At 42.6% G+C, this 13,983-nt stretch overlaps 1 protein-coding gene across 1 annotated transcript in view; it reads left to right on the top strand.

Annotated features, from left to right (window-relative positions):
* CNTNAP2 (contactin associated protein 2) overlaps window positions 1–13,983 on the top strand; it is a 2,776,229-nt gene that overhangs the window by 2,018,481 nt on the left and 743,765 nt on the right. The window contains exon 13 of the mRNA XM_069730166.1: window positions 11,933–12,133. Within this exon, the coding sequence (XP_069586267.1) occupies window positions 11,933–12,133 (201 nt within the window). The remainder of the gene's footprint in view (window positions 1–11,932; window positions 12,134–13,983) is intronic.

The raw sequence follows: 13,983 nt of genomic DNA, 5'->3' as shown, positions 1-13,983 counted from the left end.
ACAGAGCGAGAGAGGGCATCAGCACAAATGTTCTTCTCCCCAGTGAGATAATGGAGGGTGAAGTGGAACCGGGAGAAGAACAAGGACCATCTGGCCTGGCGAGAATTTAACCGCTGGGCTGTTTGTAAATATAACAAATTTTTGTGGTCCGTGAAGACTTGAAAGGGAAAGCGATCCCCCTCCAAGAGATGTCTCCACTCCGAGAAAGCCAACTTCATCGCTAGCAACTCCCTGTCCCTGATGGAATAATTCCTCTCCGCTGGTGAAAAGGTCTTAGAGAAGAAGAAGCAAGGATGCTTCCGACCTTGAGCATCCTTTTGGAAGAGGACTGCTCCTGCACCAACGGATGAGGCATCCACCTCCATTATAAATGGCTTATCAACATTGGGATGATGTAGGATGGGAGCGCTAGCAAAATGAGACTTAATAGAAGAGAAGGCCTTGGAGACCTCTTCAGATCACAATTTAGGATTTGCTCCCTTCTTGGTGAGGGCTACCAAGGGAGCTACCAAAGTTGAGAAGTGGGGAATGAACTGGCGGTAATAATTAATGAACCCCATGAAGCGCTGCACCGCTTTAAGAGAATGGGGTTCTTGCCAGTCCATCACAGCCTGTAGTTTGTCAGGATCCATAGCCAATCCATGGGTGGAGATGACATAGGCCAGGAAACACAAAGACTCCTGCTCAAACATACACTTCTCCAACTTTGCATAGAGGGAATTTGCCCGTAAGAGGTCGAAGACTCTGCCAACATCTCTCCGGTGGGAGTCAATATCTGGAGAGAAGAGGAGAATATCATCCAGATAGACTACGACTGAGGTGGAGAGCATATCCCGGAAGATGTCGTTGACAAGGTCTTGGAAGATGGCTGGGGCATTACAGAACCCGAAGGGCATCACCAGATACTCATAGTGCCCATCCCTGGTATTAAACGCTGTCTTCCATTCGTCCCCCTCACAGATGCGAATCAGGTTATAAGCACCCCGCAGATCTAATTTGGTAAATACCCTTGCTCCCCGTAGCCTATCAAAGAGCTCAGAAATCAGGGGAAACGGGTACCTATTCTTAACGGTGATGGCGTTAAGACCCCTGTAATCTATGCAAGGACGTAATTCTCCATTCTTCTTCTGCACGAAGAAGAATCCTGCCCCTGCAGGTGACACTGACTTCCTAATGAACTCTCTTGCCAAATTTTCCTGGATGTATTGGGACATAGCCTCTGTCTCCGGGAGAGAGAGGGGATAGACCAGTCCCTGAGCAGGTTCTGCTCCAGGCAAGAGATCAATAGAACAGTCATAGGGGCGGTGAGGCAGAAGGGTCTCCGCAGCCTTTTTGGAAAAAACGTCTGCATAGGACCAATGGCATTTGGGAAGGGAAGAAAGATCTGCAGGTATCTCGGTGGTAGAAACCTGAACGCACTCTCTCACACATCTGCCCTTACATGAATCACTCCAACTCAATATCCTCCCAGAGGTCCACTCATTATGTGGGGAGTGAAAACGGAGCCAGGGTATTCCCAGCAGAATCTCGTCCATTCCCTCGGGAAGGACAAGAAGGGAAATAATCTCCTGGTGGGAAGGGGACATGGATATTGTGAAAGGGACAGTCTGGTGTGTGATCTGAGATGGAAGTGTTGACCCATTCACTACTCTAACAGTCACCGGTTTGGCGAGCATCACCAGAGGTATTGCATGGCGCAGAGCAAAAGCTGAGGACATGAAATTCCCCTCTGCTCCAGAATCCACACAAAGTTCGACTGTTAGAGAGTAAGAGCCTAATATGATTGTCCCTTTGAAGAAATGCTGGGAGGAAAATGCAGCTGTGTCCAGTGAACCTCCTCCAATGGTTACTAGACGCGATCGTTTACCCGACCGCCGTGGACATTTATTGGCATAATGTCCTTCTTGTTGGCAATTTCTGCAAACCACGGGTACTCGAGCGGTCCGAGACTTAGGTCCCACTCGAGAAACCTCCATGGCCTCATGGGAGACGGACGCATGAATGGAAGATTCTAGAGGTCTAGCGAAGGTGGGAGCCAGCCGAAACCTCTGCCTACACTGGGCCCGCTCCAACCTCCGCTCGTTAAAACGGAGGTCGATGCAGGTAGATATAGAAATAAGCTCCTCCAGTGTGGCGGGAATCTATCTGGTGGCCAAGGCATCCTTCACATGGTCTGACAGTCCTCTCCAGAACACCGGAATAAGGACTTTATCTGGCCATTCGAGCTCAGAGACCAGAGTCCGGAATTGGACGGTGAACTGGCTGACCATGGACGAACCCTGTGTTGTTGCCAACAATTGGAGCGTGGTATCGTGGGTGACACGAGGTCCCAAAAAGACCTGTTTCAGAGCGTCCAGGAAGAGAGGAGCACTCTGCGCCACACGATCATTGCGCTCCCATAGCGGCGTTGCCCACTCCAAAGCCCTGCCCGACAAAAGGGATAAAATAAATCCCACTTTTGCCCGTTCCGTAGGAAACGTGCAGCCAGGAGCTCAAGATGTATGAAGCACTGACTCAAGAATCCCCGACATAGCTTACTGTCACCAGCAAACTTGTCTGGAAGCGGGAGACAGGATAAAGTCGGAGCAGGGGTTGCAGAGGACAAACTGGCTGCAGCTACACTTACAGCCTGAACAGCGACTGCGGTAACATCCACAGCTGAAGTTGTGCACTCGAGAGCCGCCAACCTACCCTCCAGCTGCTGGATGTACCGCTGTAAATGCTGATCGTCCGCCATTTACTAGCCAGACCCTGGAGCTAGTATACTGTTAGGGTTGGCGGAATGCAACGAATATATATTTATTAGAAGAAGTTGGTGCGTTCGCAACCCGGGATCCACCGTGCAGGAAAGCACCTGCTGCTAGATATGGCGGTACAAAAAGCAGTATAAACAGACTCTGTTACTTCACAGAGTCTGTTAGCAAAGATAACGCTGTGCCCTGTTTGGCTCACAGAGGAACACAGCTACTTAGTAGAGCAGATGGTGGTCATGCAGTCAAATGCAAACATGAAACTTCTCGCCTGAGGTGCCAGCATTCTAGGGGCTTATTTCAGCCAGGTCCCTGAATACACACACACGAAACTCCTCACCGGAGGTGCCAGCATTCTAGGGGCTTATTTCAGCCAGGTCCCTGACTGCATACAAACATGACCACACTGGCGCTGAGCTCATACATAAATTGATACTAGCGCATGGCCGTGCGGCCATGCGAACCTTATATAGCTGCAGCACGTACAGGACCTTCCTAGAAGGACCAATGAGAGGCTGACACAGAGCCTGAGGAACTTCAGGACCTTCCTGGAGAACCAATGGGTCTTGCTGCAGTATCTGAGCTTGTGACCCTTGATCTCCAATAAGAGATCTTACCCTGGGCATGCTCAGAAGGGGAAAAGCAGGACTTAGCCCCTAGAATTATTATAATGTCAACAAAAATGTGAGCTGCGTTGTATATAGATAATCACAAGATTATAACCCACATCAGGCTTTTTGGCTATTAAAAATGGATTGTCAACTTAAAGAAACTAAAATACATGAGTAAATTAGAGATTAAATAAGCAGTCAAATATTGGTAATTATGTTTGCTATCTGTACAGAGATATTGACAGCTTCTGTTATATTGAATTGGTCATATTGAAGTGTGGCCATATTAATTGTCACTTTTAAATTGGCTTCTCGGATACTGACAGAAAAATGTTTCTTTGTTGTCAAATAACTGCAGAAACAAAACGACAATATATGTCAGTTTCTGCGAAGCTTATTCAAAAGTGAAAACCTAAATGTCTGCACTTCCTGTTGTAATTTTGCAAAATGCCCATTGCCAAAAAATATTAAAATATCAACCAGTATAATTATCAAATTGTAATTTATATTTACAAACACACTGCATTTCTTCTATTTAAAAAAAATGCATTGTAAACAACCAACAATTGTAAAGGGGCTTTGTCAGTGGTAACCTGGTGGCTCTAAAATGGCCACGATGGACAAATTTAGCACAAGACACTGCACTTACCAAATCCCAGGGGTTACCCTGACCTTCACCCAGTAACCCCTGTACAGGAATATGGACTTAACAAGGGACTCCTGGTTTGGGCCATGGAATAAGCTCCTGTTCAGTGGTGCAGGGTCGCAGGAGTGATCAGGTAGTTGGGTAAGAACCAGAGGAGCACAAGGTTATATCTGCTATATTCCAGAAGTAATGGTAGTGTATGGTGTTTTCCAATTAGTAGGAGTTGATAACTCCAGCAGGACAGCACACAAACCCATACTGCCAGACTGGACTGCAGTGCAGGGACCATCCACCCTAAACTTAGTGACTGAACAGAGTCAGTGCTGTCCAAAGCTTCTATTCTGACACTGATGCCTGGTGACAGCTTAAAAACGCCACAGGAGCAGGCCCTGGTGGAGATGTGACAGCAGTCTGTTGTTTTACGTTGCATTGAGGCTTCGTTTCATGAGCTTTTGGGTGGTGATTTATCAAAAAAAATCTTCAGTGTATAAATTGGCAGACAATTAAACTTACTGGCCACTACAAATGAAGAATTGGGCTACAGGTGTGCCCTTTCTTCCATTTGGCTTAACATATCCCTAGATGTATGGTGTAAGATGACTAACTTAAAAAAAACAATATGTTATGATACTCTTGCAAGGAGATAGACATATTGACCTGTTCCCCCTTGAAGACATCAGTGCTGTGTACAATGTAAAGTATAATGTGTAATAATGTCATGCGTGTTCTGCACTGCACTGTGGGGAACCTGAGTTCTGCCCAGCAACAGACAGTGAGTAGGGTAAGATAGAGTTAAGTGTTGGAACTAGTCAAGAGAGGGGAGCTATGTAGCATGATCAGAAAGGACTTATTGGTAGTGAGTCAGAGAGTGCCTACCGTGCAGATAGAGCAGACATTTGGTCTGAGTGGCAAGCAGGGCCGCATGCAGTGGGTGTTCTATGGCAAAAGAGAAAGGAGATTGGGACAGAGATAGTGTCATCCTGAGGAACAAACCAAGACAGAGACTAACAGAGACATAGAGAAAAGGACAGTGCCAGCTCAAAGAAATGACCATAGAGCAAAGTTACCAAATGAGAAAGGTACAGAGAAGATACACATAGCAGCACTGCCCTAAGTAGATTACAGCTCTTAAATGTAACAGACAAAAAGGAATAGAACATGAGACAAATGAGAAAGGTACAGAGAAGATACGCCTAGCAGCACGGTCCTAAGTAGATTACAGGTCTTAAATGTAACAGACCAAGATGGAATAGAACATGAGACAAATGAGAAAGGTACAGAGAAGATACGCCTAGCATCACGGCTCTAAGTAGATTACAGGTCTTAAATGTAACAGACCAATATGGAATAGAACATGAGACAAATGAGAAAGGTACAGAGAAGATACGCCTAGCATCACGGCTCTAAGTAGATTACAGCTCTTAAATGTAACAGACCAGGTCGGAATAGAACATGAGGCAAAGTGAATGTCCTAGTGTAGGAGCTCCTTAAGCATCACAAAGCTTGAAGCTCAGTTCTGCCGTACTGGCAAACCCTCTCCTCTATGAGGAGAATAAGACTTGTAACCGCTGGAAGAGGGAATGACTGTCATGAACAGTACTGTGGTGCTAAAAATGGTGGTGGTGAGACCAGTGGAGGCAGGAATGTGTGAGGCCGAGGAAGTAACAAGATTGTATATTGAGATGCTCTGTATTATGAAGAAACGTGCAAGAAGTTGTGTACCCACAATTCTGAGTACGCACTTGCCATGCAATTGCTGTTTAGAAAAGCTTTGTTTGTTAAGAATTTGTGGTGTCCTTTCAAGAACTGGTTAACATTTGGTCCAGGCAAACCAGCTTCATATTGGTTTCATGCAGCCTGCACGGGAGCAGAGCCCTCGTGTCACAAGTCCACACACCCAACAAGTTTAATGGTAGAAGCGTGCGCACAACTGGAAACGGTGCAAAGGTAGGTTCCCACACCTTATAATGTATAAAGTAAAAACCTTGCACTCAACTTTATGCTCATGTGACTTTAATGTAGTACTCAAAAACGTTTCGGTCCAACAACCGGGACCTTCATCAGTTACGTACTTTTAGGTGAGCTTGCGAACAAAAAGAGACAATGGTGTCTCCATGCACATAATGGACAGCGTCTTAGGATGAGCTGGATAAATAACCAGAGTTGCTGGTGACTATTGCGGTAGCAGTGCGTGTCTCTCAGGATCAGACGCGGTATCCCCCGCTCGTCTCTGAGAGCGGGGGATACCGCGTCTGATCCTGAGAGACACGCACTGCTACCGCAATAGTCACCAGCAACTCTGGTTATTTATCCAGCTCATCCTAAGACGCTGTCCATTATGTGCATGGAGACACCATTGTCTCTTTTTGCTCGCAAGCTCACCTAAAAGTACGTAACTGATGAAGGTCCCGGTTGTTGGACCGAAACGTTTTTGAGTACTACATTAAAGTCACATGAGCATAAAGTTGAGTGCAAGGTTTTTACTTTATACATTATAAGGTGTGGGAACCTACCTTTGCACCGTTTCCAGTTGTGCGCACGCTTCTACCATTAAACTTGTTGGGTGTGTGGACTTGTGACACGAGGGCTCTGCTCCCGTGCAGGCTGCATGAAACCAATATGAAGCTGGTTTGCCTGGACCAGATGTTAACCAGTTCTTGAAAGGACACCACAAATTCTTAACAAACAAAGCTTTTCTAAACAGCAATTGCATGGCAACTGCGTACTCAGAATTGTGGGTACACAACTTCTTGCACGTTTCTTCATAATACAGAGCATCTCAATATACAATCTTGTTACTTCCTCGTCTCTGAGACGAGTGGGGGATACAGCGTCTGATCCTGAGAGACACGCACTGCTACCGCAATAGTCACCAGCAACTCTGGTTATTTATCCAGCTCATCCTAAGACGCTGTCCATTATGTGCATGGAGACACCATTGTCTCTTTTTGTTCGCAAGCTCACCTAAAAGTACGTAACTGATGAAGGTCCCGGTTGTTGGACCGAAACGTTTTTGAGTACTACATTAAAGTCACATGAGCATAAAGTTGAGTGCAAGGTTTTTACTTTACACACACCCAACAAGGACCTGCACTTTCATGTAATGTGATGGGGTGCAAGAAAAGAGTACCTTGCAAAAGGCTGCAGACTCACAACATGTTACACTATGTCAGGACTTGTTTTTAGTTTATGTGTCTATGTGCAACCTCCCAGTGGTTGTGATATGGGTTGTAGGGTGTCAAAAATTTTATTGAGATAATGTATTGAATTTGCATTCTGAAAAATTGAAATCCTTGATGACAATTGCTGAAAGTAAAGGATGGACACATCTTCACTTGATTGATTGTTCAAGTTAAATTTTGATCTTCAACTTTAACTCAAAGATCAAAAAGAGATATTATCGATAACTATCTTTTATACATCTTGAGATCTACATAATATTTTATTAGTGATTGCTTAATACTCTCAATTCAGGAAATGGGAACAGCTGCAACAAAAAAAAGTCTACATTGTATAATTTCAACTATTTTTGGAAGTTGCTTTTGTTTATTCGAAAACTCAGACACACTGTGTATGATAATTTACAGAGCTTTCAGGAGACACTGCGAGTAAATGAAACGAGAAGAGAAAATATCAAGCGATAGCCTCATTTTGTGAGACCAGGTGGAATGCTCCACAGTCAATGACATTGCCGATTTTGTCATGATGATCCTGAGGTCTCCATGCAGAGAATGACATTTGCTAACTCACAAGGGGATCCGGTTCCCCACATACAGTAGCTGTTGTGCTATCTGGCACTGTGTTAATCTGCATTGCTAAGCAAGTACCTCACTCAGAAAACAAAATAGGTTTAAATATTCACTTTTTTCCCAGCAAATATATAACGTAGCTAATGAAAAAGTTTATCCAGGGTTTGTTCACTGCTATATTTACTACTTCTAATGAACAAATAGATTGTAAGTAATGAGCAGCCTCTGCTACTGTTTTGGGTTCTTAAAGAAATTTAATATGAGACTGAAAAGATCAAATATGTGGCACATTTTCCTCCCTGTGTGACCTGGAAAATTGCAAAAAGTGGTAATATATGTAGCAAGGACCTAAACTTATAGCAATTAAGACTCTAACAAAATACCACACTGGCAATGTCATTAGCACTAACAGCACTTTAAACAGTTGCAGTAAAAATGTCATTGTGAAATCAGAAAGTTAAAAGAGGCATTATGTGAAGCATGTAAGTCAATGGATATTTAGAGAACATTTCTTAGGTGCTAAAGGTACTGTGGTTAAATAATGATTTTCTCAGACATAAGAACAGATGTTTCTTGCATTCCTCTGGAGGGAACCTGTTACCTATAGACAACTCATAACTGGGCTTTTCAAACTGAATGAATAGATGCTACTGCACTTGCTAAATGCCCCAATAGTGCCTATCATGGGCTGATGAAGTCAATGGAAGTCAATATTCTTTTTAATATAGTGTCTCCAGTTGAATTTGTAATATACTAAAGTATATTTCAACAGGTTCATAATTATTTTCTGAGTGGTTCATCGTTATTAAAATAAGAGATGGAAAAAAAAACAATTGTTCATTCAGTAATAAAAATATTTGATAATGTTTTTAAGGTTTTTTAATATTGTTTTGTTAAACTGGTTTGTCAGAGATTGTTAACAACAGCATAACAGCCTGAAGTGAGTTAAGACAATTGAAAAAAAGTCTTTACTTACCTCTTTAATCCCCTGCTAATCCAGCATGACTACTCTGTGGGTCTATAGGGATGCCAAATAACTACTGAGCCACTTAACTGTCATGCTGGAATGTAAAGGTACCTTCACACATAACGATATCGTTAATGATATTGTTGCTTTTTGTGATGTAGCAACGATATCGTTAAGGAAATCGTTCTGTGTGACAGCGACCAACGATCAGGCCCCTGCTGGGAGATCGTTGGTCGCTGAGGAAAGTCCAGAACTTTATTTCATCGCTGGACTCCCTGCAGACATCGCTGGATCGGCGTGTGTCACACCGATCCAGCGATGTCTTCACTGGTAACCAGGGTAAACATCGGGTTACTAAGCGCAGGGCCGCGCTTAGTAACCCGATGTTTACCCTGGTTACCAGCGTAAAAGTAAAAAAAACAAACACTACATACTTATCTACCGCTGTCTGTCCCCGGCGCTCAGCTTCTCTGCACTCCTCCTGCACTGGCTGTGAGCGTCGGTCAGCCGGAAAGCAGAGCGGTGACATCACCGCTCTGCTTTCCGGCCACTGTGCTCACAGTCAGTGCAGGAGGAGTGCAGAGAAGCTGAGCGCTGGGGACAGACAGCGGTAGGTAAGTATGTACTGTTTGTTTTTTTTACTTTTACGCTGGTAACCAGGGTAAACATCGGGTTACTAAGCGCGGCCCTGCGCTTAGTAACCCGATGTTTACCCTGGTTACCCGGGGACCTCGGGATCGTTGGTCGCTGGAGAGCTGTCTGTGTGACAGCTCTCCAGCGACCAAACAGCGACGCTGCAGCGATCGACATCGTTGTTGGTATCGCTGCAGCGTCGCTGAGTGTGAAGGTACCTTAAGTCACATGGCTGCTGAGACCAGTAATTGGTCACAGTGTCCAAGTGAATGATTGATTATCATGTCTGTGAGATAAAAAAACAAAACAATAGAGTGCTAAAGTAGAAAGGAATTTCATAGGTTAGTAATGCTTAGCCTATTGTTTTATTTAGCTTGAAGCTATTAGGCCATTTGTAAAGAGCCCAAACATTCCTTCTAAAAGTCTTAGTTTTCATGAATATACATTAAAGTGTCTTTAAGTTGTCTCATATGGTCTCCCATGATCTTCAACCAGAGGTGACATTGGGGAGAAACTGAAAAATAGGAACTGCTCAACTCAATAGTTGTAAAAAAAAGTTTGCTTTTTCATGCTAGTCCTGGCCAGAAGTGTTGTGCACCTCTTAAAAAAAACACAGGAGTTGAAGAATGATCCCCCTCTTCATCTCCTGGCCCAGCTGCTCCACTCCTCCCTCCAGACTTTTGCAGCAAATCATGAGTCATACAGGGAAATTTTGACCTCCCATTTCTACATACAGCTCTGGCAAAAATTAAGAGACCACCATATCAAAACCCTGTCATGGGTAGCCCAATCTCCAGACCTGAACCCCATTGAAAACCTCTGTAATGTAATCAAGAGGATGATGGATAGTCACAAGCCATCAAACAAATCAGAACTGCTTACATTTTTGCTCCAGGAGCGTGTGAAACACTGGTGGAAAGTATGCCAAGACTCATGAAAGCTGTGATTAAAAATCATGGTTATTCCACAAAATATTGATTTCTGAACTCTTCCAGAGTTAAAACATTATTATTGTTGTTTCTAAATGATTATGAACTTGAATACTTTGCATTATTTGAGGTCTGAAAGCGCTGGATTTTTTTTTAATTTGGACCATTTCTCCTTTTCAGAAAAAAAATCCAAATTTATTGCTTGGAAATTTGGAGACATGTTGTTAGGGTTGGCGGAATGCACCGAATATATACAGTATATATATGAGACAGTTGGTGCGTTCGCAACCCGGGGTCCATCGTGCAGGAGAGAAACCTGCTACTAGTAATAGGCGGTACTATATGGCGTTATTAGTGAACTCTATTACTGCACAGATTCGCTAGAAATAACAAGATGCTGTGCCCTGTTAACCTCACAGAGGAACACAGCTACCAAACAGAGCAAAACTGTGGTCATGCAGTTAGAATAGCAGACAAACAACTCCTCACCGGAGGTGCCGGTATTCTAGGGGCTTATTTCAGCCAAGGCCCTGAATCCAAACATACAAACTCCTTACCGGAGGTGCCGGTATTCTAGAAGCTTATTTCAGCCAAACCCTGACCACATACAGGCATGACCACACTGGCGCTGAGCTCTTTAACATTGGTTTGATACTAGCGCATGGCCGTGCGGCCATGCAAACCTTTTATAGTTTTAGCACTCAAGGACCTTCCTAGTGGTCCAATAGGAACCGCTTCAGGACCTGCGCATGTGACCCCCGACCTCCAATGGGAGGTCGTCTTGTGGGCATGCCCAGTATGGGAAAAGCAGGACTTAGTCCCAGAAAGATCTGTTCGCTGCTGATCAGCGCTGGCTACAAAGGCAGAGCCTGGAAGAACAGTAGTAACCAGTCACCCAGTATCAGCCTGAGTCAGATGCTGGGACCGACGTCTCCACTGAGCAAGTTCCACTGGGGCTTAAGAAGAATGGGAGACCGCAGCAGAGATGGTTCGAGATTCCCCCTGTGCAGAGGCGGGAACTCGACACCTAACACATGTTGTCAGAAGTTTATACAATAAATTAACAATTTATATTTTACTCAAAAAATTACTTTTAAAGAGAAAAATCAGACAAACTGAAAATTTTGCAGTGGTCTCTTAATTTTTGCCAGAGCTGTGGAACTTAGAAGGATTCAGCTAGTTAGTTTTTAATCCTGTGATGTCATAGACCTAATGAAAAAAGAGAAGAATTAGCTGGGTAAAGGCAAAATGAGCAATTGTAAACATACAGTGCTATATGATAAGAATGCCATTTTAAGAGGATCAAAATTTTGATGGGATTGCTTCCATAATTAGATGCACCTTACTCTAGCAGTCCTGTTCATGAAAACAGGTGTGCACAACACAAGGTGTAATGAATCAAGGCCATAGTCTGTTACACTTTGCATTAGTATTTTTGTGAAAAAAGCTGTTTATCTGGTGGTAGGACTCACAAATCCTGTGATTCCTAAAACCACAAAAAGGTGAGATTTAGTAGGTAAGTAATGCTTCTTCTTTTGCTTCATGCCACCCCCTACTTGTGCCTTTTCTTGTTGAGCTCTGACAATGCCTTAACTTTATAAAAAGCAGTCCCAAACTTCACAAAACTATTTTTTCTAATTTCCACAGAGGATAAAGTATGGACAACGCTATACCATGATTTTAAACCTGAATCTTCAGTGCCAGGTGCCAGCAAAGAGAAAAGAGTTGTGGTACAACTGAATTACAATGCATCCATGGATCAGATCTCCACCATCACAAACAGCGCAGACAAATGTGAACAGTATATTTCCTATTCTTGCAAGATGTCAAGACTGCTCAACTCACCAGGTAGGCCAAGAGTCTTCTCTACACAGATAATTGACTTTCTCCTGAATTTCAGGCATGCCTTGTTGTCTTCTCTATAAACAAATGGTCATCAGTAGCACTGAAAAGATTGAGTTACTGAACGAAAAGATTATTCTAAGTTATCGATTTAATGAGTACCTAACATGCTTTATTTTACAAAGCACTGGGCAGCCATAGGCAAATGATTTAACGGAATAATATTACCAGAATAAAGGAAGCAACTTTCTGACAAAAATGAGATCCAAACTTCCAGGTCGGGAAATCCTTGCATTGCAGGGTCTCACAACCCTCTGCAGCCCAACTTACTGTCTCGCAAGATCTTGGTCTTTGCCAGTTTATGAGTCCAAGGAGCATTACAGGACTACACTTTGTATACGGGACTCCTACAATCTGGAAGTTAGAGCCTGATTGTTGCATCTGATAAGGTGTCATTAGGGGCAATTCTGGTTATTTTTTCTAAATAATATTATCTAATAAAATCAGCTCTGTACAACTGCCCCATGGTTTTTTCAAATGCAAAAAGGCACATGCTAGGTACTTCTTAAGTTTGTATGACTGATTTTTTTTATATTGGATGAAGTCAGTCATTGTTAGATATGATTTTTGGCTACAAAGCATTCAATCAATGTTTCGGATTTTGTAATACTCTGTCGCGAGGTGTGAAACCTATATATAGCTACTCATGGTGGTTATGATGTCTGTTGCAGCCTGTCAAGGCTTTTGTTAGCATGTTGCAATATTGTTTTCAATTTGGTTCATAAGAAATTGGAGCCGCTAACAAATTTGACCAAATTATGCTTTTCATTGGAAAGTGCTCTAATTATGGTGTATGGTTTGACTGAGATGCATTTACTGTGCCTTTCAATTTTGAGAATGTATGTTTCGAATTAATACTGTAATAGCCAAATTAATTTCCTATTTTGTTAAAGTTCTCTCTTCTGTTACATTGCTTTACTGCTGAGTTCTCATCTTAATCTGTCTGCTTCATGCTGCTCATTTGTACATCAAATTCTGGATGTCTTTGTCTACAATGATGTCTTTGGCTGGGTTCCCATTCACACCAACCGGTACATTTTTAGATACCGGCAACTGATTTGAGTGGTTACACATTTTTGATCTTTTCTGTTTCTTTCCAACATTTATAATAGTTTGATTTTCTGTGCAATTCTATCAAGTAAAATAAGTTGAAACCTGATGGAACCATTGTGAGTTAATTAGATCCATTAAGTCCATATAGATTGATATTAGTTCCTTTCCATAGTTCTGTATGAAAATGGCAGGATTTGTGATTTATAACTCTTGTATTTGCCTTCTTATCCCTCCTTTAAACACATTGACTGTTTTGTTGATGGGCACTTACAGATGAGAATAAATGTACTGCCATAAATGTCCATTTCTCCAATAAATGCAAAAGGTGAGAACAGTGAATGCAGAAATATGTGTTTTAAAGCTGTAAATTAAAGAAAATCTGTAACAAACTTATTTTTTTGAAAGATTCATAATTGCACTTTTTTATTTATATTTTTGCAATCTCAAGAAGAGGCGCTTGTTGAGATACTGTATATGACTTATAATTTAGAATCTTAGAAACAAGATCACATGATATTAACATTGACACTTCTATAACCAAGGTGGATCCAGTGAGTAAAATAAGTATTTGATACGCTGCCGATTTTGAAAGTTTTCCGTATTGCAAAGAATGGAGAGATCTGCATTTTTTCATAGCTACACTACACACAACTGTAAGACAGAATCTTAAATGCAAAAAATCACATTGTATGATTTTTGCCTAATTAATTTGCATTGTAATGCATGAAATAAGTATTTGATAC

This window comes from Ranitomeya imitator, chromosome 6 (assembly GCF_032444005.1).
Source record: "Ranitomeya imitator isolate aRanImi1 chromosome 6, aRanImi1.pri, whole genome shotgun sequence".
NCBI lineage: Eukaryota > Metazoa > Chordata > Amphibia > Anura > Dendrobatidae > Ranitomeya > Ranitomeya imitator.
The sequence above is the reverse complement of the archived record's forward strand: the minus strand, read 5'-3'. Positions and strand labels throughout refer to the sequence as shown.